Consider the following 27,259-nt stretch of genomic DNA (forward strand, 5'->3'; position numbering starts at 1 on the left):
TGGGAAGGAGAAAGTGAAAGGAGAAAGTGATGGACTGGGTTGAAGGGTAGATACCTAACCAAATGTTCTGTAACAGTTTGTATTGATTAAGAAGGCTGGCACCACCATCAGCAGCAAACCAGTCAATGTAGGAGTTGTGGTGGAGAGGACCCTCATAAACGTTATCCATTATGAATAATCCTAACTTCCCTCTCCGCAAACTACTGGACAGACAGAGAGCTCCTCCTACAACAGACTGATTCCGCCTCGCTGTCACGAGAACTGATACAGTATATAAGATAAGACAAGATGGACCTTTATTAATCCCGTGGGGAAATTCAGTTGTACAAGCAGCAACAGGGTAAGCGTAAAAAACAGGACAGCACAGATTCACACAGATTAATAAAATAAAAAATAAAAATAAAATGATAATAATAATAAAAGACTCTGAAATAGGAGATGAGTAAAATAACAGTCAGCATATATAAATATTTGGTCATATGAATTATGAAGTAAGAAATGAGTTAAAGTGAAAATGGACATCTGTACATATAGTGAAATATCTATCAACATATTCGTCCTACTACTAATATATTAACATGGGTTGTGGAAACAGTGTATATTTATGTCCATTGATTTTATTTTTTTACATTATTGACCCCTTGTTGTGCAGCCTGATGGCTCCAGGCACAAAGGACTGTCCGAGGCCCTTGGTGCTGTGTCGTGGAGGGATAAGTCTGGCTGAACGTACTCCTCATCTTCACTAGCTCTGCATGGAGTGGGTGGGAGGGGTTCTCTGGATGCTGTCGAGCTTCCTCCTCGTCCTCCCCTCTGCCACCTCCTCCAGATTATCCAGTTGTACTCCAACTACAGAGCTAGCGTTCCTCGCGAGCTTGTTCAGCCTGCCAGTGTCCCTAGTGTTTGTGTTTCCACCCTAGCACACCACGGAAAAGGAATATCATTCCTTCCAAGAGCAATACCCCTATCTACAATCTACAACACCTCCCCTCTGTCTAGCTGATAACTGCTAAGTTTTTAGACGTTTTCTAAATTATTCTGTATGTTTTATATTGTGCTTTCTTAAGATACTCTTTAGATATAGTTATTTATACTGTTTATGTATATATTTACTGTTTATTTATTTAAAAACATCCCAATTTGGGATCAATTAATTATATAAATGTAGTCAAATCTTTATTTCAGAAAGTATTTAGCAGACTTTATTGTGTATATTGTATCCTTTGTTTATATGTGTTGGTAGAATACTTGCCTATTATAGAGTATTTTAACCTATTCTATATATTTTATATTGTTAATTCTTAAGGTAATATATTTATACATTTTTTTTTTCCTACAGTTGAAACCTATATATTTTGACTGTTTATTTACATTTTTGTTAACAGGCTACTGTGCAATAAAATCCCAATTTGGGAACAATAAAGTTTATTTAATCTAATTAAATCTGATAGGCAGTGCAGGGAATATAATTCATATACTGTAGGGTCCTGACTTTGACTCAGTGTGGGCTCTGTGCTCTGTGCCCTATGTAGCTGACTTTGCAAGCATTCATGCATTTGAGCTAATCCAAAAAGTTTTCAGAGGTGTCAAGCTGGTCATTGATATCATTTAATATTCCTAACACTTTTTGGAATATGCTTTCAATCTGACTACTGTACATGACGATTTGAAAATACCCAATTTTGGCTTCTTTAGTTACTTGACCTGCGGTCATCCTTTTGTCTGTCCTTGCTGTCTCTTTGTTTAGCATTTATTGTCATGTCATACAAATAGTGTTCCTTGTCATTTTTTCACAGATTGTTTATTTATTTTTCTTCTTCTTATTTGTCTTCTCCAGGATCCCAACCCCTTCCTGAGCCCCTCCATGGAGCCCGATGCGTTGCTGCGCAGCGCGGTCCCCCCCCTGCCCAGTAAGGAGCAGGGCAGGCTGGGCCCCTCGGTCCGGAGCCTCGCCCCGCTCCACTTCCCCTCCGAGCTGCTTCCCTTCGACGAGGCTCTGAGGGACGTGTGCACCATCCGGCCCCTGATGGAGGGGGATGTGGTGGCCCGACATGGCAGCCAGCTCCTGGAAATCAAAGTTGCTGAGCGGAGAGGTTATTACTGCTACTTCTTATAAAAAGAATGTCATTTTTGTTCAATGAGCCCATCAAACCCAGTTTCCTGTGTTTGCGCTGACAGAACTGGAGAAGCAGATGAAGATAGAGAACCTTTTTGTGACGTGGCAGCAGAGGTCGGCACAGTCCAACATGCCCATTTCAGTAAGTACCACAAGTCACATGCACATATCTATACACATGTAGGAATTTGTTTATTATCCTTTTTTTTTATTTGCATTTTAAGAAAATATACAGTATGGTTACACAACAACAAGAAATACAGTTCTAAAAAACTAAAATACACAAATAAACAATCCACAAATCAGTAAATAATTGAATGTATAGGACACAGTTAATAGAGAGCAGATACATAAATAACTCTCGGTAATTGTCATATCTAACCAGAGGTTCATTAGCATCTTTTTGTTGTTACCTTCCCCACCGTTGCCAAGTATCTGACTTTTGTTTTCAGTTTTGTCATACTAACTAGGATACAAGTCTATTTTGAGGCAAGCAACCTGTGAACAGTTGGTGCACTCGAATGTATAATTTGTCATAAGGACGATTGGAAACAGACACTCTGGTAGTATCCAGCAGTGGGAAAATCACGATCACTTTTTTTTGTAAATGTTCTTCATTCCAGGAAGGAGAATGAGAACAATAAAGTAGTGTTAGTTGGTTGTTTACATATTTAAAATAGTTGGAAAAAGACACAGAAGAACATGGCTGCAGTACCAACACAGCTAAGCTGCTTCTGATCCTTTTTCATTGTAGCCACAAAACCTTTTGTGGAGTTCTCTTTCAAAACATAGAGTGTATGCCTGTCAGTCTAATTTCCTGTCATTTGGTCAGTCAGGGCAGGAATAAGAAACATTTGACAAATCTGATGAAAATCAGAGCCGGTCAAAATGGATCTTTCTTATAATCTCCACGTGGGGTCCTGTCATCTGTGTGTTTCCTGCAGCACTGGAGGCTGTAACTTTAGTGTAACATTAAACATGGCCCCTTTTTAAAACGGTTCATTTAAAAGCCAAACACCGAAACATGTTTACTTCTCTAAGCCTGGTATTAGTCTTTATACTTACTGTACTTGCAGTGCAGGCGGAATAAATGTATCATCTAATGCATGAGCATGAAAGATTTAAATGTACTTTTCACTTCATTGAGAGAGGTGAAGAAGTCAAAATGGTATTACATATTGAACACATGAAAAGAAACACAATGTGAAGATGCTCACAACAAATTGGATCTGACCGGTAAATCTGAATTGAGTATTAACTTCCTGCATGGTGAAAGTAGCCTAATATCAAGTGTGGCTAATTGGACCTGACAGAACCTGGGGGAGTGGTGCCGCTCACTACTTTAAAGCTTTAAGGAGCCACAATTACTCTTCATTCCTCTGGGAAATCATTCAGCATTGCCATGTTTCAAAGTGGGGAATATCCAGGGCTGATTAAAAAGGTTTCAGTCTTCCACAGTGACATCTCAAGAGAGGTTACATTGTGGCACACATTTACAACTTGATATTTCAACACCCTCAGAGCTCATCTGAAGGTATGCAGATCCAAAGGCTTGTCCACTGGAAATTGGTTTTAGGTTGATTTTCATGCCACTGGATGAGCTTAATGACGTGATCAGACTGCATCAAAGTCAGGATCTGATAGTCGAGCCCGATGTAGTTCATACAGTACACTCAGTGTGGATTCCATCTGCTGAATCTTTGATGTGGAAGCTGCCCGTGAACACTGCTGAGCTAAAGTATAGAGCCTGGTAGACTTTATCTTGAAAGCAAAGTAGTTACATTTTCGTGTATCAGAATACCTCTGAGGGGTCGTCGTCTTATCTTATCATGGATGTCTCCGCAGGGTGCAGATTTGGAGACCCTGAAGCACTCGTCCAGGCTGGTCCACTACTGTGCCACCCCCCTCCTCTTCGACCCCACCTTCAGGAAGCAGATCCAAGAGGAGCAGATTGTTCAGCCTCCAGTGAAGGTAAGTTTACAGCCTGACTCGGAGAGGAGGTTGTGTACTGTTTAACCTTTGTGTTAGCTACATTCCTCAACTTTGCTACTTTTTTTGGCACACTTTAAAGCCTCCTTTATGCAAACTCATCACTCAATACTTTTCTTTTGACATTTATGGTCAATAAACCTCGTTTACACAACATGATACCTTATTTTTGAGCAAAATATTTATTTATTTTGACTATACTTAAGATCAGAGGACCATATCTTGTTAAATTACCCTGGACTGGTATATGTCAAAGTTGAGACAGGATTTAGTTTTTGAACCATTTCAAATGTGTAATACCACCACGTGCTTTGATTTGAAATAAAACACACATAATTCGATGAAAGTCGTGATCAAATATTTTTTTGCAAAGATTGTAGTTTGTTAGTTTCGAATTTGACCCAAAGACAACAAGAAGTAAAAGATGTGTCTATAGAAAGTGGTTTTATGATTGAACAATAAAGTCCACATATTAAAATACTTTTTTACAAATCGCTATTTACAAGCAACACAAACTTTGTTTTAAGTTGAATAAATCGTAAACCTTTTGAACGCCATGCAATTCTATGCTAGAATTACGGGAGGTAGTTCGGTCAAACTTGGTAATGTGCACTCTAAGGTTTCCAGATTAATCACGGCCGTTAATTTACACATTTCCACAGGTCCTGCAAAACTGCAGTAATCAAACCAATCTTATTAAAGCATAATCTAGACGCATCCGTAATAAATAATAATAGGCCAATATCAAACCTCCCTTTTTTAGGAAAAATGATTGAAAAAGTTGTTTTTCAACAGCTGAGTCATTTCATGTTTTTAACTGACGGTTTTGATGTGTTCCAGTCAGGCTTTCGACCAAATCACAGCACTGAGACTGCTCTTGTTAAAGTCTTAAACAACATCCATTTAAACACAGACAGTGGCAGAACTTCAGTGTTGGTATTATTAGATCTTAGTGCTGCATTTGATACTGTTGACCACAATATATGACTAGACCAACTGGAAAACTGGGTGGGACTTTCGGCAACAGTCCTAAATTGGTTTGATTCCTACTTAAAGGACAGAAACAACTTTGTCTCTATAGGCAATTACACATCAGCATTGACAAGTATTGTTAGGGATTCATTCTGTCTTTACTTCTAAATATTTAACCTTTTTGCCTGTTGACATTTACAACAAACCCTAAGTCTGTTATCTCCCGTAAGGAATGTGATAATGGAATCATGTGATGTTATTCTCAGTTTTATTATCGGTCACAGAGGGTTTTACGACTGTGAGAACGTTGGCTTTCTAAGCTCCCCAGACAGGTCATTGAGTATTTCCAGATATCGGGGATATCTGCAGTGTTCCCAGTGTTTACGCACCCTCCCCCAATATGTAAATTCTCTCTGTAAACTAGTTAAAAGGTATATCGAGAGAGAGGCTGGGCAGATTTGACATGGCAACCCACCCGTGCAGTCAGAACCTCTGACTGTGTGACTTGTGATGTGAATTTCTCCGGCCGATACTTGTATTAAAGATCCGTATTTGACATCAGAACTCCTGCTCATCCCGTGTCTCTCTGAGTCCTGACTCTCCATTGCTGCAGAAGTTTCCCTTACAAGTATGACATGTGGGGTTCCTCAAGGCTCCATCTTAGGACCCTTGCTTTCTAACCTGTTAAGCCCGAGAGACCCCGGTACCGGGGCCCTCCTGCAACATCTTGCAGGAAACAGTGTCTGAGGGCATGTTCATTTAATAAACTATGAATGTTTTATATCCATGTAACGGGAAGAAACTCCTCTAACTGATCATTTTAATTTGTTCTTTAAAAAAAACAAACACAATGCTAACGCTGAGCCTCTGAATTAGCAACAGGCAAAAGATGCTAACAGATGACTGCACCGAAATTCACCCACAAAACCTTATTATTTATCTTTGCTGCACATCCAACCCATTGTTTCACATCGTGAGGTGACACAGAATCGAAGGGTACCCTCATTATCACTCAATTATACAAACTCTCTGAGATAATAACAAGAACAGACATCAAAACATATGGCGCTAGGTAGCTAAAAACGCTAACATGGCTCACCTGTGACCATGTCTGGTCAAGTCTTCAAAGCATTAAAACGATAAAAACGCTGCTGAAGTTAATCCATAGGTTAATCCAATGTGTCTGTGTCCCTTTGAAATGATTTCTGATAATCCATGAGCAATAAATCTGCTTTTTGGTTTTCAGATGTCAGAGCGAGAGATAGGTTCACTCTGGTGCAAAACTGTGTGCGCGAAGCCCCCACCTTTTTGTTTTACCGTGTGTGAGTGGGGAGATTCCCCTTCGATTCTATTGGCTCTAACGGTCAGAAAGAGATGTCAATCACCAAAATCGACTAATGGGTTCCAGAAAAACGGTAAAACCCCCATTTCCACCCAAATCACCTCAAAGGTGGAGTTTTATTTGCTAGATCTCTCTAAAAAGGTCAAATGTCACTTGTTTTGCATCAATCTTGATACAGGGTACTTATTATATGTTGTACTTTGGATTCCTAAAGCTTTTAGTCAACCATCCCATCATCCAAGGTTAGTTTTCACTATAAGTAAAAAGAAATGTTTGGACGGACACTATAATTTACAGTTTTTTTACTATGTTCAATCTGAATTTTCTTTAAAATAAAAAACATCTATATTGATTCTGACTTTTCTACATCCAACTCACAGGTTTATCATTAATGTGAGAAAAAAGATTATTAATTTAACCCTTTTAGAAAGGAAGATATGAGAGGTTTCTCAATACTCAAATTTCCCCTCCTCGACTCCTTTCCTCGAGACTTGGTGCCGCCCACAGGAGATGTAAGCGGAGGACTGAGGAGGGGAACCGAGGAGAGAGGAGTGGAAGCAGCAGGCGGTTAGAGAAATGAGAACTCCTCTCCTCTGAGCAGTCATTTTAAAGAGACGTCCATTAATGATGACAGGAGGCACAGCAGCCCTCTGTCTGATGGACAGATGTGTTCATGACAACTTATATTACTTTTAATTCATTGACAGTGCGGTATAATGAGACAATAACAGGCTACAGATGCGGACATATACACACACACATATTTATATAAATATATACAATTTCAGAATCAAACAAGTATGAGAGCACTCTTATAATAACGTAACACAATCAGAGACTGGATATATCCCCCCCCCCCCCCCCTCTCTCTGGTCGCTGAAATGGGGAATTGAAATTACGGGACAAAAGTTGTACAAGTATTAAAAGTAAGCATATGACACCAAACCAACTGAGACCCGTCTGTCCGCCACATCTACGCACTGTACAACACACACCTACACACTGTACCACACACACCTACTGCTCCTAAAGCATAATCAGGCTACAGCCATTGTGCTTTTTATTATGTGAAGCACTAAATTAGAAAAGGTCTTAGAAAAATATGGACTCTTTGTTTGTAGATATCTACTAAACTACAGCATACAAATACAGAAAGTCATGTAGGCCTGTTATACTGAGTGATATATATTTTACACACTGCTCTGCTTTCTGCACGGGCCTCACAGCTGTTCTCACTGTAAACATCGCGTTGCGATGAAAGCAGTTACTAAAATAATATCCAAGGGATGCATGCAGAGCTGTCATTAGCTGAGATAAGTCCGGCCGTGTGTCACGCCTCCACCGTTCCCGGAAATGCATCCGTGGAGGAGCCGTGGAGGCTGCATCAGTGTCTCCTCGGTTAGAGTTCCTCCAGAGAGCCTCCTCGACGCTCGATGCTCGGTCCTCGAAGTGCATTTAGAGAAATTAGATGTCCTTCAAAATGGCGCTCTGAAATTCATTTCCGGGTCACTACCGGAGGACCGAGGAATCGAGGAGTCGAGGAGGGGACATTTTAGTATTGAGAAACCTCTATGGTCATTTGTTCTGGGAATGTCATTTTCGAGCCTGAGACCTGAAAAACAGGCTCAGGGCTAAACTGGTTAATATCTATATGCTACCACTGGCTCAAATTATTAAAAACAACGACCTAAGTTATCATATCTATGCAGATGCGACCCAGATTTATTTAAAAATGTCACCAGGAGACTATTCTCCGAATACAACACTGAGTAAGTGCATTGAGCAAATCAATTACTGGATGACTCAGAACTTTCTCCAATTGAAAAAACAAAAAACTGAGATCATTGTTTTTGGAGCAAAGGAAGAACGATTAAAAGTCATCGCAGAGCTTCAGTCGTCAGACTTTAAAACAACAAATACAGCAAGAAATCTGGGTGTAGCCATGGACGCAGACATGAATTTTAACAGTCAAATTACAACAGTTCTTACATCTGCATATTATCACCTTAAGAACATATCTAGGACTAATGTCACGGCAGGATTTAGAAAAACTTGTCCATGCTTTTATCTTCACTGGACTACTGTAATGGTGTCTTCACAGGTCTCAACAAAACAATCCATCAGAAAGCTGCAGCTAATTGAGAACGCTGCTGCTCGAGTCCTCACTAACACTAAGAAAGTGGATCGCATCAGTCCTGTTCTGAAGTCTTTACACTGGCTTCCTGTCTACCAAAGAATTGATTTTAAAGTACTATTGCTGGTTTTTAAAGCACTAATGGTTTAGGACCAAATTATATTAACGATCTCCTGCAGAAGTATGAACCATCAAGGCGTTTAGTTTTGATGCCCCGACCATCTGGAACAAACTCCCTGAATCCTGCAGGTCAGCTGCAACTGTTAATACTTTTAAATCCAGATTAAAAACGTATCTTTTTGACGCTGCATTTGGATGAGTTGTTCAAATTCACACTGCAGTATGGCTTTTATTCATGTATTTTATTCCTGTTGTGTTTATTTTATTATCTTTTCTTTTTAAATGCCTGTCTTTAAATGCCATTTTATAATGTGCTTCCACTGTATTTATTCTTAATTGTCTTTTATTTTATTTTTTAAAGCACTTTGGGTTGCCGTGTGCTGAAAGGTGCTGTATGAATAAACTTAACTTGCCTTGCCCTTATTTTTGGAAAGGCATCTAGGTTAGCCTACTGGCTATTACTCAAAGTTTAGCATACATTATGTTTGCTTGATAATAATAATTATTGGTATACAAAAAATTGTCTGCATACATTGAAAGAGTTCTGTGAGGCTGAGTTATGTCCAATGTTCCCTGTGCCAGAAACGCCATCGCTCCAACGACTCCACGGCGTCGGGCCGGGACCGCAGCTACAGCACGGACTCTGCCGACATGCTGCCCAGCCGCCTGAAGGAGGAGGCCTGGCTGCAGGACATCTCCAGCACCTTCTTGCAGCAGTACGTCCAGTACCTGCAAAGCATGGGCTTCATCCTGGTGCAGGTCCGACCGCAGTCTCCAGCGCGCAGGTCTGTCCCTAAATATTCTTTATTTTGCGCTTTAAGTTGAATATCTACCTGTGACACTTGCTACTCTAAGCTGCCGTCTTTTTTTTCGGTGTTTCATATTATATTACAGGCTTTCCCTTCGATCAAAGTAGGCTCTAAAATGCATGTAAAACCACTCTGAACCATCAGAATCAGAATACCTTTATTAGTCACACAGAGGGTACAGAGTACATTGTTACAGCAAATAAAAGTATTAAAAATTAAAAAAATTAGAATAAAAAAAGTTACACAATTTACAAAATACACATCTTGTAACAGTTCTGAGGATTTAGCAGCCAGGTATATATTGCACAGTTATTAACGGCATATATATATTGCACATATTGCGCATAGCTGGTTGGTAAATTGGTATTAAACAACAAGGGGTGTAATAGTCTGTGTTATTGTGTGTGGGGGGGTCTACTAGGGGCCGTGGTGGTTATATGGTTTCCATCATTTTTTTTTATGAATTGCACTGCATTGCTAACAGTAGCCAAAGCTAATGGTTTGCCTTGTGAAATATAAAAATCTTTGGGAGAATTCCATATGTTACGCAGTATCGCTCTTTCTACCTTATGCGTCAGCATTATTCATCGATTAGTCATCATATGTGTTTGGATCCGTGCCTGACCTCTGACCCCCCCTCCGCTCTGCTGCCCCTGGTAGATGTCAGCAGAGCAGCCTGTCACTTTCTAGGCTCAGACCGTGTGATTCTCTGAATGTTGTCTTACGGCTTAGCTCTGCGTGTTTCTCTCTTATTTAACCAGACCCTAACTGACCATTACACCCCCCCCACCCCCCTCCCATCTCTTACAGCATCGCCCGGGCTCGTGCTTCTATGCTGAACTCTATGTCCACAGAAGGGAGGATGTCTTTCTCTTACGTAAAGCAGAAGAGCGAGGACAGCCCTAAGGTCAGTTTTCACGGGTTGTGGTCTTTTTCAGATTTTATTTCTTGCAAGAAAGTCCAGTCAGTCATACAGAGAGCAAACTAAAGTTTGGGATTTTAGCCTTGCAGACTATTTACATGCACAAACACATATATAACACACTTCAGGAGAGGCAAACCCCAAAAGACATAATAGGGCCCCTTTTAATTTATATATATTTAGAAGCTTGAGTTAGTAGTTATGATTATTGCTAGTTAGTTAGTACACAGTTACTTTTTGCAAAATCGAACTGTATCCAAACTACAGCGGGGATATCTAACGCCAGATATAACAAGCAGAATCAGAAACAAGCTTATTGCCAAGTAGTAGTACACAGACATTTTCTCTGGTGTGTATGGTGCACATTGATTGTAAGAAAAGGTCCAAAAATATAACAATTAAAAAAACGCTATACCACTAGAGATATAGAGAAATATTTATATCATTATATAAATATGAAAAAATTGTTGTGCGGGGTTCACAATATTAAAACGAAAACAATGTGCTCACAATGCGATAAAGAATTTCTCTAGAAATAAGGAGAGCTGTGCTGTGAGGAATAGTTCATTTGGGTATAGAATTAGAAAAAGTTTAGTTATAGAATGTAATATATAATGCTTCCTAAAACAGTGTTAATAGAGATAGAATGTGGTGCTGTAGAAATAAAAAGAAAGAGTAGTGCTCTACTAGCCACTGGGCGTTCAGGAAACATGAAGCATTTGACACATAGTGGTAACCTTTTCATTGCTGCTAACATCAGTGAAGGTGCTTTGGACTAAAGCTTCTTGTCCCTTCAGGTTGAAAACTTCACACGTAGAGTAGTCCTCTGTAGCCAGGTTCAGAACGGAAACTGGTTATAGGTTGTGCAATTTTTTTCTGTACTCAATGGTAACACGTGCAGCATCCTCTCTGCTCTCTCACACACACACACACGCACACACACACACACACACGCACACGCACACGAACACGAACACACACACAAAAGCACACAAAAGCACACACACACAAAAAGCACACGGCAGAGTCAAGAGGCCAGGGTGAAATCCCAAATGATGTTTTACGACAACTATACTAGACACTGTCAGGGCAATAAAAGTTTTTTAAACACTGGTTCAACCACCGAGCAATCTTCTGCAGTGTTCTTCCAGAAGGTAGTTTTAGTATTTGCTGCCAGAACCCTGCAGGTCATCTGAAACTCTCCCTTTTTTTAAATCAAGGCTGAAGAATTTTCAGTTTTTCTTCAACTGAATAAGATAACTCATTATATGTTACACTGGACTTTTACTTTTGTTCTTGTATTTTTGCACCTATATTATTATTTAACTTTTTAATAAGAAAAGAAAATGTAATTGTAATTTTCTTGCCTTTTTAAAGACTGATTTTAAATGTTTATTTACCTGGTAAGTTATCTGGTAAGTTAATTCTCTTTTAATCTTTATAAACTTTTTGGAAGAGATTTTTAATGCGTATTGGATTTCTTCAAGCTTGTAAACTATTAAACATTTCTTTAATCTACAGAGCAAAGGAAGTCTGTTTAATGATTTCCATCTAATTAGTGTTAAATCGCCAATTGTGTATGATTGAAACAGTAGACATCCAATCACAAAATGGAGTTGTTCTTCCTTTTTACTGAAATGAAAAAGCAGCACACAATGTCAGCAGTATCTGCCTTCAAACACCTTCATTTGACAACCTGTGACTGTGATTTCGCTTGGCAGGCCATAGCATCTGGCACTACTGCGTACCACCTCCAGAGGGCGCTGCCAGGGGGCATCGTGCTGATGGAACTGGCTTTTCAGGTGAGCAGGAGATCATGAAGGGCATTGTGCTCACCTATTTGTTTTTTGTCGCAAAGGTACCTTTTCATTTTAAAGCATTATTCATCTTTGTTTCAATTAAATTGTAAGATGTTTCTGATGCATCTCTAAATAACAAAGATTGCACAATATGACATTCATGTATATTTGTATTGAATTGCCAAGTTAAGTGGTTTCATTTTGTCTTTTTTGTATTGACTGTACAACACCACTGAGTCAATGCAGTTCCTAAAATAAGTCCAATAATTTTGGTCTTAGTCAAAGGCCATCCTATCAGCTCCTGTAGATAAGCACGGAGATACTAGCAGCTGAATGCTAACATCAGCATGCTAAAATACTTAGGCACTACTAAGGCAAAATAACATGCTGATGGTTAGCAGGATTGATGTTAACCAGTTTAATTGATTGTGTTAGCATGCTTACATTTGCTAAGGAGCCGTAAAAAAAAGTGCAGCTAAAGCTAATGGTTAGCAGGTATTTTGTCATTAACCAGGGTATCAAACACATTAAATGGTTGACCTGATGACGGTATTGGATGATAAATCCGAGTATCCCTACTGTCATTTGAGGTCAATCTCTAGGGACCACGGATATCTGTAAATAGTCATGGCCTTCCAACCAACAGTTGTTTATATTTAGCTCTAGACTAAAGTGTAAGACCAACTGTCTGATGCTAATGACTAAATCCTACACTTCCCATGACACTTAATAGCATCTTTAATTCAACCTGCCTGGTATAAACGTGTACACTCTAAATCGATCACCAAAGTGTATCGTGTATACTTTCTGTTACCTGGTTATAGTGCCAAGCCCAAGCTGAGATAATCACTAATTAATAGACAGAGTTCCTGAAGAGCCATATATTGCACAAAGTAAAATGTTTACTTTCCCCAGAAGATATGAATAGATCCAGGATTGTTGATTTTCATAAAGTAATTACACGTTCTCCTTATCGTGCTGCCAGGGGTGTTACTTCTGTGTGAAGCAGTATGCACTGGAGTGTTCCCGCATCCCCATGGGCCAGACAGTCAACTCCCAGGTAAATATGCAAACTGAGCTGTGCCTTCTCTTCTCTGGGGATCTGCAGTGATTAAAAGCATGAAAGAGAGCCCATGAGTTATGGCATACAAAGTGATTCAATACATATGTTTGACACGTGAGAAGGATGTGTACTGATCTCCTTGTAGAACAGTGGTTTTACTGGAGCATGCTGGGACTACTCTGAGGGGTCTCAGGGTTCAGCAAGATGTCAGAGGTCTTTCAGGGACCTGCTCCAAACTGTATTTGTTTGGTAGAAAGAATTGCAGTTAGAAATGACTACTCTAAGGACAATCTCCACCTTATTAGGTTTATAAAAGTCTACTGTGTGGTACTAAAAGACACCTACAATCTCTCAATATGGGAAACTGCTGAAAAATGTATACCATAATGATATATTAATTTCTGCGAGCATATTTCAGTATATTTGCTGCTTTCGTTTATTTTGTCCTTATGAAATTGTAGTGGGATTACTTTCTGAACAATGAAATGTGGCACCTGAGGCTACGGTTATCCGGTGGAAAGACTCAAAATAACATTGTTGGTCTCTCTCTCAGTACTTGTGCATCTGCAGTAGATGGATCCACATTGTGGGCATCTTTTATCACAGAAAGATACGACCAAGAGAACATAAACATTTGTTATTTATAAGCATTTATACTACCAATTGATGCTGTGTTTTTCAGGGGAGTAGAGTCTGGAAATGACAGCAGACTAAAATAAGTGAGGAATCTCTGACACAATATTGAGTTTGGCAGTGTATCTTATCATTTCCTCCCAGCACAACTATGTGGACTCATTAAGAAATCCATACAGTGTTATTCAGTTGCCTGCATGTGTTTGTATGTTTACCTTCAGTTACTGTAAGGGCTCTTTGCTTTTATGACACTTTAGTGTTTCTTCACTGCTCTGGGTGTCACTCATTGGGCCACTTAATGTTAAGATAAAGCGAACATCTGCATTTTATATGAAAATATGTAGCGAAATCAATTTATTTAAGTAGAATTTGCTCTCAGGGGTGAATGTGCAAATCTTTCATTCAGCATTAAACATTAGGATATTTTTCCTCAACATTTTCTGTGAGCCGGCAACAAACTGTCTGACAGAGCTGACCTTAGACAGAATAGAACGTTTTTTGATATCATTTTCAAAATTCTTCTGAAGATAGATATGGAAGAAATTTTATCGTACAAAACGATTCCTGTACATTTGAATATACTGTATGTTTTAAGATGGCTGAAGAACTCTACTATCTATTCTATTCATACAGCTGTGATTTGACTCCACATAATCAGAGGCAATTTCTCACATCTGTGATTTTGCATTTTTTAAGGATTTAAGGCCATCAGATATAACTCTAATCCCGTCTGCCACCAACCCACAGCTTCATTTCTCACCTAAATCCTGATCTATATCACAAACTGTTTTCATTCTCTCCCACCTGTGACTGATCCATGTTCAGATTTACACACCGGTGCACTTTGATGTGAGATGTCAGGCAGAGATGTCAAAGATGTTGTGGCATTTGTTACCTGGTGGTGTTGTGAACATTTCTCTAATCTGTGGCTTCATGCCACAGATTAGAGGGGGTGCAAAAGGGTTAAGGTGGTGAGAAAGGCAGAAAGGATGCATTACAGCTACTTCGTTTACTGAGAATGTTGTGAAAAGGCTAAAAATCGACTTAAATAAGCAATTAATTTAATTAATTTAAATAGTAATAATTATTATAAAGGAAATTTACTTTGTCTTGTTCACTAAAACAAACATGTATTTATATAACGTGAATAATGATTAATAAGGCTAATGTATATATGTAGTGGTGCAGTGATGAAGTATTTGTGTAGGCCGTCCCAGAAGTTAGCATTTCATAAGATGTTTCTCAAACACATGTTTATGATAAGGGGATAGGATAATCCCCACACAATAACACCGCTTTATATTTTTGTAGTGTAAATGAAAAAGTAAAAATCCACATTACTTCACATCACCACTGCTAAGCTAAAGGCGGCTAATGCTTGGCGATTCAGCGATTCTCAAATGTAGAACCTACTTATGTATTTATGTCGTATTAAATATCAGCTTGTGTTAATCACAGACCTCATGACCTAACTCAATTGCATGTTTTAGGGACTCATTCCTGCACCATAGCACAACAGGTTATTAATATAGAAGGAAATATGTAATGTCTGTATATTCATGCATTGTGTTTTACACGCAAACTACTGTACTGTACCTGCAGTGCTGTCTCATGGTGATAGGCGTCGACTTGTGGAATACTTGGTTACTCTTAAGTGAACGGCCCAAGGTTTTCAATATGTGCACCAGCCTTATCAAATGCCTTTCCACAGCTCTAACGTGTGTATGTAATGTGTCTTATCGCATTTTTGTAGTATGGAAAAACATGTTCTTATTTATTCTTGTAGTATGTCTTCAGTCTTCCCTTTCATCCATCTGTTTGTGAGTGAGTGTCAGGATGTGTGTGTGTCAGTGTGTCCCACCTCATGTCATCTCTCCATCAGGGCAGCCTCCTCACCAAACCTCGTTGCAAGCCGTTCCCAGATGCCACCCCAGTATCTGACTGTGCGGTATGTCCCATTCTCACGGGAGGGGTGTCTCCCTACAATCAGGCTTCATCCCCCCCGAGCCCCCCCTGCCGCTTTGCTTGCTGCCATCTTTCTTTCCAAACCTCCATATCTGTGTTTTTGTCTCTTTGGGAATGAATGGGTCTCAGTGTTCTGTCGTGTAGGAGCTACAGTTGCTAACACATACTATGAAGACTGACCAAATAAGGAACTCAAAGGTCAGGTGTTACTCCTTTTTTTGAGTTTCAGGTCTGAGTCCCGCTGTGCTGTGATTTTCTGCTCCTTTCAACTTTTATCAGGGCTTCTGTCGTCAGTGCTTGCTGGTTTGGGTGTCTCCGCTTGTGTTCTCTAAGTGTTCGTTCAACTCCTGCTGGCCCCTCTGCCCTCTCTCTGATAATCTTATCTTATTTTCTCTTGCATCTTTGGTTGCCAGTGATATATTGGAGCTATAACTTTCCCCCAGGGTTTAAATGAAAAACATGGGGCTGCTGCTGCTGCTCTGCTCGCTAAAGATGATCACATTGACAGACTGTGAAATGTGCTTGGATTACATAGCACTATATTGATTCAAGTTTTTTTTCATGTACTGTGTTGGCATGTGGGTTTCACATGTGAAAATTAAGAAGTGTGAAAACATCATTCACATTTAACGTCACAGCTAGCTAGCTGGCACTGTTAAACTAGCATGCTGTGATATAAAGCAAGCTAATTAAATAATATAAGATTGAACACTAGTGTTCGGTTGTTATAGCCAATAAAAGAAAATAGTTAACTATAATTAACTATAATTCATTAAAATGTAAATGATAGAGATAAACGTTTTTCAATTACCTATTATTTGAGCGGGTTAGAATCCCAGGCTGCCTAGCGCTAGCTTAAATAGGTCAAATCTGCTCAGTGAAGTATTTGATGTTCCAAAGTTTACATTTTCCAAAGTTGAAGTTTGAGAATATATATTGGCTTGGTTTTCATTTCACATGTGAAATTGAAGATATGTAAAAACATAAATGTCCCTTGACGGCTAGCTAGCTGGCTTTAACAATTTATGACTGTTAAAGGTCCCATGTCATGCTTTTCCGGTTATTACCCGTCCCCTTGTGTGTTATGAAGGTTTTTATGCATGTAAACGGTCTGCAGAGTCAAAACCCTCAAAGGTCACCCTGTAGCGAGTAAAACTCTAACACAGAAAATACCTCCCAAAAACGCCTCGTTGGAGATACATCACTGTCCATTGATTCTCCCGGGTACCGCATGATGTCATGCGTTACCCGGAACCAAATGGACCAATCCGTGGAGCCGTTACGTTACGTTAAGCCCCCGCTGATTGGTCCAAATTGACCGATCCACGGACTTCCTCACACACACACTCAGAGCAGGCAGCTCTGCTGATCTTTCCTCCCTGGCTGCAGGCTGATAACAGACAGTTGGGATCACGGCGAAATTCTCTCTGCAGACCCATTCTCACAGCGTTTATCAACCTTTTTCTTACTCAATATCAAGCCACACTTATTGTTTTTACTTCGGCTGTGACTTTGTGTGTGCTCAGGGTGAGTTTGGCTGTGTTTCGCTGTCGCTAAACAAGGAAACCACACCTCCACGGAGCTCAGCGCGATTCACAACGTCCCGACCAATCAGAGCACACTGTGCTCACAGGGAGGGTGGGGGCTGGAGCTACTGGAGCTACAACTAGCCGTTAAAGGCAGAGAGTGAAATTCAGTGAATACACGTAGTTTACAGAGATGCTGTGTGAGAAACCAAAGTGATTTTGGAAAATTGCACAATATAAATCTATTCTAATAGACCTCAACAATGGAATTATGATCAGTGGAAATGGCCATGACATGGGACCTTTAAACTAGCTTGCTGTAGTAGTTAGAAAGCTAACTGCTAACTATATATGATCGAACTCTTCTGTTCAGTGGTTATAACCAATACAAGAAGAAAGTTAACTTACTTATAATAGGTTTTCATATTGTTATCCATATATTATTTTATTTTATAGACACAAAAAAGGTCAAAGTTACCAAAGAAACCCAGACAAAATCCACAAAGGCATGTGTGGTATGAGAACATTTCTCATTGAAATGTGTTCACATTATTCGTAATGCCTGTAATACTTTATTATAAAATGTGTATTTTAATTAACTTGGATTCATGATCTTAATACTTGTATAATCCTGGCTACGGTGCTCGCCAGAAGAACACAATCCACATTAATTATAAATAATGAATATCTAGGAACAACCTAAAGAGGTTTTGTCAGATCATTGCACACACTTTCTGTGTGAAAAAGAATTACTTTCCACTAAAATTACATTGTGTTTGTTTAAAATGCATGTTTAATTGTTTTGTCTATTTGAGGACGGTAAGTACAGGAGAACAAACTGAAAAGTAAAATGCCAATGGGTCTTGTCCTTCTTCAATCGACTTGCTTTGTGTATTGTCTTTTTCTTGTTTGACCCCATATGATTACAGCTTCTGCCGTCAATGCAGCCTCTGTCATGTATAGTAATTCCACTTGTGAGACCAGCTCCGTGACTCTACCCTACAATGTGTTCTTGTCAAAGTTACACAGTGCTAAATTAGCTTGAACATGAACCGTTTGGGATTACAGGTTAGGAAGTATTAAATATGAGCTTCATAGTCAAGAGGAAATGTATAACCTCTGAGCTAAAGAGATCTATGAAGTCCCAGCAGCCTCCTGGCTCTGTCGATGGCAGGCTAAGAGGTCACAACTAATTTGTCTGCCAGACTGCATGAAAAGTTCATCTTTTCATTCTTCTGTGCAAAAGAAGATAACATTCTTATCTCTGAAGTGATGAAGGGGAACGTATCCTGCCCTTATGCTAGTTTCTGAAAGTGTTGAGCCAGGAAAAGGTGCTGAAAGATTCCAGACACCGACATTGATGAAAGTTTTCTCCAGCTAAAGAGAGCCACGCAGTTCTTCTTGCCTCTTTGATTGAATAAAGCCTATTTGTATAGGTTCCAGGCAAATGGTCCGGATGAAAGTAAAAGCAAGAGACACACTTGTTATTGGGCTTTAATTAACTGCACACTCACTGCAGCCATTTACATTTGCAATGAATGCTTTTGTCAGCCCCCCTTTGATGTTGGATTTAATTAAATAAGATTCTATTATGAATCTGATTGATATCTAGTTGCTTACAAAAGGCTCTCACCAAGGTGTGGGAGTCAGAGCCAACAGGGCCTTAAGGTGCACCGCACAAAGCAAAAGCAAAGCAGGTCACTGCATAGAGCTGATGATTACACAGATAAGCAGGCAGAGACAGTGCTGCTCAGTGCCAGATTCTATTCATTTACCAGTGATGTGTGTAATGAAATTGGCCAGACTTGAGCTTGGAGGTACTTGAAGAGTTGTTTTTCCCTGTGACTTTCTCTCTGTGCTGGTGCTGACTTTGCCCCCCACCCTTTGCTTTAGCTCTCCATGCTCTTCACTGAGGAGTGTGACAAGGTGCGGGACCTGATGCACGTTCACTCCTTCAGCTACGACTTCCACCTGCGAGTAGTTCACCAGTACCTGGTCGGCTGCCACATGACGCTCCGCCAGGGCTACCAGCTCACCGACTTCCTGGACGACTTCATCTCACATCACCCCGATATTCCCAAGTTTGGACGCAACCATGTCTTCCAAGGTGACTTTTTAGCATAAAGTCATATTAAAGTCACTCCCAACTGCTCCAAGCATGTAGAATCCCCTGAAATAGTCAAACTCACCAAAGGTGTGCGCTGGAAAGAGAAACATATTCGGCAAAAAACATGAGATTAGCTCACAGTGGATTAAAAGTAGCCGTCTACTTGCCAGAATTGTGAATCCAGAAAGGTTGTGTACCTCAAAGTTTTATGTGAGAAATGAAAAGAATGGATCCCCAGCAATGAGAAATTGCACAGAGAGGACATCTCAAATTGGTTGACCGGTCAGCTAACCAATCAGAGCAGAGGGTGAAAAGAGGTGCTGCAGCACAGGCAGCATGAGAAAAATAAAGAGCTTTTTGAACATTAAAGCATGGAAACATGTCACAGTAGAGGCACTAAATACAAATATGATCTTAAAATGAGCAGAATAGAGCCCCTTTACAGAGAAACACTCATGTTTGCTATCGTGGCTCCAAAATAATAGAAAGAGCTCCCCATTGATATCGAGACAGCGCAATCTTCTGTTGCAGACTAAAAACCCACTTCTTTTTTAAGCCTTGGCCAATAAACTCAAAATGTTTTGCAGTACCTAAAGTATTTGTGTAAATTAGGACTAATGCACCAGCGCTTACAATAGTTTGGCTTAAGTGATACATCTGCATTTCTTGCTGTTCTGAGTTTCTCTTACTGTGGGTCGCTTAAGATAAGAGCTTAACCTTGTGAGATATAATGTAATATTTCAATATTGATACCACACAAGCTGGCCTGATGCAGTATTTTTAGTTTAGGGTATGTATATCTAATTTATGTTTAATAAACTACCGCTAGAGATAAGTACACAATATATTTTACTCGGCCAGGTGCTTAGAAGAAGACGGGCAGCATTTCACATCTGCTCGGCTCACACAACGTCATTAATAAAAGAAAAAGAGAGAAAAGCAGATGACTAATTAACAGCAGAAACCTTTCTGAGTCATTCAAGAGATAAAGATAGATATTTCCATCATCTTGTTTTCACCTGAAGGGTTTTATGGCGCTGTGGGTTGGCAGGAAGGAGTGGGAGATGTTTTGAATATCTCTTTGAGAGTCTGTGATCTTTATCCACATCAGGGAGCTTTTCTATCTCCACGGGGATGATAACGGCTCATCAGCTCTACAACTACATCACCGACCACGCCAGCACCTACGGCATGAAGCCGCTCCGCATGTCCAAGGCTGCCGTCTCCACCGACAACAAGAAGGGGCCGCCTGACCTGCACGAGTACGCCCTGGTGGCTCTGTGGAACAGGTACAATACATTGGTCACAGAACAAACACAGTATGTTTGCAGTAGTTTAACCACTTTGCTCTCTTCTTTCCTGCTTTAGTTCGGGCTCTTACAAGGATCTGGAGGGCCTGCACCACCACGATGACTTTGACGTGTCCCTGGTGGTGTGCCATAACGCCGCTCCATTCGAGGAGCAGTCCGATGGGGAGAGGCATTTGTTAAGGTAAAGATATAACAGAGATAAAATGACATAAAGTGTGAGCCAAAAAAAAGCAAAACCATTGCACCTTTGCTTGTTTTTCTGAAAACGTATTTGTTCATTGAATATCTACATTAAAAGTAACCTGAGAATAAAGTGAATTATTCATAGTTTGGATTTTAATGTAAATTGTCTATTTTGATATTCTAAAGAACAGTCTGAAGGCCCCTTGGTTAGTAAAGTATTGTACTGAATTGGACATTTTCCAGTTGAAGTATAACATTGTCTTGGCATATTTTCATTGTTGCAGAAAAACTTCAAAAAGCTTTTGCATGCTGTAAATATTTCCTTTCTCTTGGACTTGCACAATAAAACAATAACAGCTTGCACTATAACACTCAAAACACACTATTCTGTACACACACGTTACTTGTGTTCTAGCTGATTGGCATATGAGGAACCAGGCTTTTATGTACGTATGTTCACCCTGAAATACAGCAACACAAGCTGCTACTGTCGGTCCGTGCTTCCCTTCTATAGGATGCCTGAGTGAGCTGCCCTGTGCCTGTGTTCCTTTACTAACTGTATCCGTAGATTTAACTACCTAAACATAACGATCCTACTGCAATCGTATTATGATTAATACACTGACCATTTCCATTAACAATACTGTAACCATTAACAGACCCAACATGTTCTACTATGTTTAATACCCCACCTGGAGTTTCTGCCCATATGGAGCGCAGACGACTGTTTCTCTCCTGATACTATAATAACATATTACAGAAAATGTCAGAGTAGATGTTAAATGAAAGATGTATCTATCTTTGGCAATTGCATGCTCATGCTAGCCTGTGATAAAGAAATGTTACTAAGAAAATAAATAATCTCTCTTCCGCAATATTAAAAAAGTCTTAGTATTCATAAGCAATAACATACTATGTTGCATCCTAGTACAGTGTTAGTTTTTTGTACATGTCACGGTATAACAAGTTGCTAATGAAGGCTAAAAAGTTGGCTTTTTATGAGTATAAACATGAAAACGATAAATAAGCTCACCTTGTTGTTTCTTTGTCGTCGCCTGATTATGGAACGCCCTCTATTGGCGACTGGCTCTTAATTATGTCACACAATGAAGACATCTTCAAAGCGACTGAATCAAAAGAATGTTGGGAAATAAATATAAATATAAATTCAATGTCATGCCATGAACAGAGGCCACAGTAATGATGGATTCTTAAAGGTTTAAGTAGCCACTCATGACCAATTCCTCTCTACATATGAAACACTGTGGTTTAATGTCCACCTCTGATGACAATGAGCCAACTCTGACTGCTTCTCTAATCTCTCACGTACCTTCATATACAGGTTGCGGTTCTACGTGATCATGACGAGTCAGAGAGAGCTCTTCCCCCGCCTCACTGCCGACATGCGGCGCTTCAAGAAGCTTCCTCAGATCCCCCGGGACCCCTCTGAGCTGGGGGGCCGGCTCCCCACAGACCAGGCAGAGGCTGGCGGATCCCCTGGAGCCGAGCAGGACCTCTGGGAAGAAACACCGTCTGAAGCCGCGGCCGCCTCCACTCCCAGCGACGGAAACGAGTTCTACCCTCTGGCGGGGGGCGGGGCTGAGGCCCAGAGGCTGCTGTACCCCTCCCCTCTGTTCCCTCTGCTCAACAACGAGGTGCTGGCGGCCCGCAGACAGATCCAGGCCAGCGTGGAGCAGGCCATGGGCCACTGCCGCAGAGACAACCTGTGGAGGAGACTGTTCCACGGAGAGCACCTGGACAAGCTGAAGCTCACCAAGCTGTCCTTCAGCGAGCTGGAGGAGCTGCTGCAGGCGGTGCAGAGCCGCTCCGTGGGGGACATCGACCCCCAGCTGGTGAGCCTCCATGTGTCACCTCCACCAGCCTCTCAACAGTGGTCGAACACACACTCAGATCAGTAGCAATTAGCAGTACTGCATTTGATCTTCCTGCTATATAATATGTGTTTTTTATTTATTTTTTACTAGGATTTCCTACATTAAGGCATGTGTTGCATGCTTAAAACGAGTATATTAACTTATTATTAGTATTTCTTTCTTTTTTTATCAGAATTTTTTTAAGCATCTGTCCAGGGACTACAATGAAAAATAGCCTCTTGCATTACTTTACAGAAATGTCTATTAGTGTGCACTGACCCTGTTAAGTAAGCTAATAAAGACAAATATAACAATAAATACTGTAATACTGTCACAAGAAAAAGTCCTGCATTCAGAATCTCACAAGTACAAAAGTAATGGCTTCAAAATATACTTAAAATATGGAATATCTCATTTTAGAATCATAAAAAATGATAGTTTTAATGACGTTGTATACTGCGGCTGGATACCTTTACCTACATGTCAATATGTATTATTATTATTAGTAGATGTAGATGTTATATAAGCTAATTATGTAACAGATGATTTTAACATGATACAGGGGATGTTTGCTGCACAGGGATCTTCCTCACACTGTGTGTGTGTGTGTGTGTGTGTGTGTGTGTGTGTGTGTGTGTGTGTGTGTGTGTGTGTGTGTGTGTGTGTGTGTGTGTGTGTGTGTGTGTGTGTGTGTGTGTGTGTGTGTGTGTGTGTGTGTGTGTGTGTGTGTGTGTGTGTGTGTGTGTGTGTGTGTGTGTGTGTGTGTGTGTGTGTGTGTGTGTGTGTGTGTGTGTGTGTGTGTGTGTGTGTGTGTGTGTGTGTGTGTGTGTGTGTGTGTGTGTGTAGGACTGTTTCCTGACCATGAGTCCTGCCTGGTACCAGAGTCTGATCCGGGTCCTGCTCAACCGCTTCCCTCAGAGCTGCAGACACTTCGACGACAACGGCATCCAGTATCTGGTGAGAACACTCCTTCTATATGAGAGCAAATACAGCATGGCAACAAGAAACACTGATGCAGTCAGCGCAATATGGGTTTATTAGGGTTCGATTTGAATGGAGGTCTTTACAGAGTGTCCCAAGTCAGCGTTTCTCTGGCTTCTACATGCTGTGAAACATGGGAACAATCATTGAGTTTAAAGAGTAGAGTCACTGGGAGAGCTCAGAGTTTAATTTTAAAGAAAGACTCTTGAGGGATTATTGTTACGGGATTCTGAAAATGAGAAAGCTGGAGATCAAAAGAATGTGCCTCACTTCTCCAGACTCACAAACTGAAAGCACAGCCTGATCCCTCCTCTGCGTCTCCTTATTATTTGTCGTATTTTCTTGTCAAATGTTAGGTTTTTTTAAACGTTTGTGTAACTGGTTGTGTGAAGTGAGAGATCTGAGCTTTCTGAGCTCTAGAACTCTGATTGAACAGCTCTGACTGGAGCATGGCTGTATAACGAGAACTGGATACAGCGTTGGAGGAGGGGAAAGTAGCTTATTGGCCACAGACTTGTTGTAATAGTTATTGGTTTGACTCATGGGATTTGACATAATGAAAACAAAATCTAAACATATGACTGTATTTATGGACATGATATAACCATACAGTTAACATTTCTTCAATCAGCCGGTTTATTATGTCTGTGCTGAAGAACATTTGAGTATTTAGTGAAAAGATAGGAATTCAGGGAAATAAACCATATCTGCAGTCAGCAGCTTTGCACACGTCTCTGTTTGATCCGTCAGTGCTTTTTTTTCATGGTCACCCAAAAAGTGTTTCCTACATGTTTATCATATTTAAGATCACAAGTCAAAATCCCTGCTCTTAAATCTATATTGATGTCTATCCTCTTTGTTTCAGGCTGTTCTGAACCAGAAGTTCACTGACTGCTTCGTGCTGGTCTTTCTCGATGCCCAAGCTGGAAAAACGGTGAGTTATGAAACTGATATGATTCATTATTAGGACACTATAGTTTTGAAACCAGCGAACCATTCCAGCGTTGTTTCTTTCTCCCTCCCATCTTCCTGCAGAGCCTAAAGGTTGTGTTCAGGGAGCCCCTGCCGTCACAGCAGCAGGCCGGCAGCAGCCCCCCCCCTCAACTGGTGTCCATGTACCACCACCTGGAGTCTGTCATCAACACCGCCTGCTACAACCTCTGGACGGGGCTGTTATAGAGCACGGATGGAATCACCTACACCCAAACAGAAACAGGAGGCAGCGGAGGAAGACGAGGGGAGGGGAGTCCTCCTCCAGCAGCTCCACCTATCCATCATAGAGCAGCATGGAGGAGAGCCTCACATGGGACAGTAATGGAGCTGTGTGTATGCAGCTCTTTCAGTGTAAAGGATGCTCTCAAACCTAAAGAGAGCCAACATAAACCCAAACACAATCAAACCATTAGGGGAAACATCTGATTCAAACAAAACGCCTCCTAACATGTGTGCAGAAAACATCTATCCGCTAGCTCAAAATTAGCCTTCATCATCTGATATACTTACTTGTTACTATGCATATACCAGTACGTCTTTAGAGATATGCAGAAGTGAACCACTTGATGGATGCATTGATGGCACTTACACGTTTTGTTCAGCTGCATAGTGTCCCCATATTAGCCATGTTAGCCTATCAACACGGTGGCATGGCAGCGCGTCACGCCGGCTAAGCTAAAAGCAGCTAATGTTTGCTGAGGTGATGTTAAGAAGCCTTATTTCATTTTTATTAGCATATTTAATCTTCTAACACATAGAAGCTTCTGACATTTATGAGTGGGGTATCTACTTGCGTTTTTTATGTTGTCGAACAAAACGTGAACATCTCTTCAGCCTGTAGCAAATACAGATCTTATTTCAGTCACACAAAAAAACATTGATTTTAAGACAAGCCAACTGGAAGTGGTGAAATACTCACTTATTCCCAGGTTCTAGGGGCTTATTCCTGTGAGGTATTTGAGCCAATTTCACTGATGGAAGAGTCAATGTCTGCACAGGGTTTCCCAGTGTATCACAGCAGGGGCCTAGCACCTCTGCTCACACTGTACATTGATTAAGTTATGGAACATAAAGCCTCAAGGTAAATGAGCACAGCTGCAACATAATGCTGGAAATACACTTTGGCTCAGGTTGAACTGTCCACAGGTAACGTCCTATGTCTTCTTTCCTTGACCTTTAAGAGGTCAAAAAAGATGTGAAGGAAGATTCAAAAATAATTAAAAGCATATGTTTTCAGTTTATCATTCTATTTTGTGTTTGTTATTTGATAGGCTGACTAAAGATCCAGCTTGTCTTACGGAACCAAAATGTCCTCAGTGGGAGCAGTTTGATGGACGGGGTCCTCAGAGTTTTTGATGTATTAGGTCTACCTAAAGACCTTGAGCACACCGAGACGTTTAGGATTTGGGAGTGTCCTGCATTGTGCACTGACATGTTCTGACACCATGCTGTTGAAGGAGACATGTTGGAGACACTGCTGTGTTTCTGTCTCTTCAAATCTTTCACAGAGAAATGCCTTCAATGTAAATCAGCAGTTTAGATTGCTTGAAAATCATACTTAATTCTGAGGTGTTTTCAACTGCACACGTTTTGTAATGAGTGTCGTTATTGGCCTGCATTACTTTAGTTCTTGTGCCTTCTGATAGCATTTCGCTAGCTCTTCATACCACATCAGTGTTCTCTACAAGTGTGAGAGCCGGGGCGACTTTGAGTAACATTTACAAAAGTGTCAATCCCACTTGAACACCACTGCCATATATCTGTTATCTGAAGTGCCTTTTTTTCTCTTTTATTTCATTGTATTCCCAAACGTATGAAGTGAAACTGTTGTCAGCTCTGCATAGAAGATCTTGATGTTGTGCAGTGAATGTGACGGGAAGATAATGGGTAATATTATCTTTGATGATTTGCATAATAGCATGCCACATGTCATCAGAGGCGAGTGTTTCCAAAGTATCTTTAGGATGATGAGTTGACTTGTGTTTTTTCTGAAACAGTGCGGCTGGTAATCATACCTCCATTTACAAGAGGGCATGAGGCCAGCAGGATAAGAGTGTGATTTTACAACGAACACTTGATATCCACCACAATACCTTCATTAAAGACACGCAGCCTTACATTTCCACACATTTTCACAGGAAGAAAACCAAATGTCTGAGCTTATTTGTGGACGTAAAATGAAGAAACATCAAGCAAAGTAGTTCTCACTGCTTCCAATAATGAGTCTGAATGTTAAACACTGGATATCCATCACGCAAAATGTGATCGAGTTAGCATTTGTACTGTATTATAAACACTGCACCCTCTTACTGTATAATGTAATTTATGTATATACGAAACACTTTATACAGTAAATGAAATGCTAAATAAAGCAGTAGGATGACTGATAATGTTGTGAATCTTTTTTATAAGACTTAGAAAACA

At 40.4% G+C, this 27,259-nt stretch overlaps 1 protein-coding gene across 1 annotated transcript in view; it reads left to right on the plus strand.

The window, feature by feature from the left end:
• Positions 1 to 27,225, plus strand: part of szt2 (SZT2 subunit of KICSTOR complex) — a 97,523-nt gene extending 70,298 nt beyond the window's left edge. The window contains exons 55-69 of the mRNA XM_079650194.1: positions 1,835 to 2,090; positions 2,176 to 2,255; positions 3,959 to 4,084; positions 9,253 to 9,455; positions 10,290 to 10,386; positions 12,123 to 12,203; positions 13,186 to 13,260; positions 15,779 to 15,844; positions 19,281 to 19,494; positions 20,606 to 20,783; positions 20,863 to 20,985; positions 22,330 to 22,840; positions 23,708 to 23,818; positions 24,708 to 24,776; positions 24,878 to 27,225. Coding sequence (XP_079506320.1) covers positions 1,835 to 2,090; positions 2,176 to 2,255; positions 3,959 to 4,084; positions 9,253 to 9,455; positions 10,290 to 10,386; positions 12,123 to 12,203; positions 13,186 to 13,260; positions 15,779 to 15,844; positions 19,281 to 19,494; positions 20,606 to 20,783; positions 20,863 to 20,985; positions 22,330 to 22,840; positions 23,708 to 23,818; positions 24,708 to 24,776; positions 24,878 to 25,021 — 2,334 coding nt within the window. The 3' untranslated portion in view covers positions 25,022 to 27,225. The remainder of the gene's footprint in view (positions 1 to 1,834; positions 2,091 to 2,175; positions 2,256 to 3,958; positions 4,085 to 9,252; positions 9,456 to 10,289; positions 10,387 to 12,122; positions 12,204 to 13,185; positions 13,261 to 15,778; positions 15,845 to 19,280; positions 19,495 to 20,605; positions 20,784 to 20,862; positions 20,986 to 22,329; positions 22,841 to 23,707; positions 23,819 to 24,707; positions 24,777 to 24,877) is intronic.
• The last annotated feature ends 34 nt before the right edge of the window (positions 27,226 to 27,259 follow it).

Source organism: Notothenia rossii, assembly GCF_949606895.1.
Source record: "Notothenia rossii genome assembly, chromosome: 1".
Classification (NCBI taxonomy): domain Eukaryota; kingdom Metazoa; phylum Chordata; class Actinopteri; order Perciformes; family Nototheniidae; genus Notothenia; species Notothenia rossii.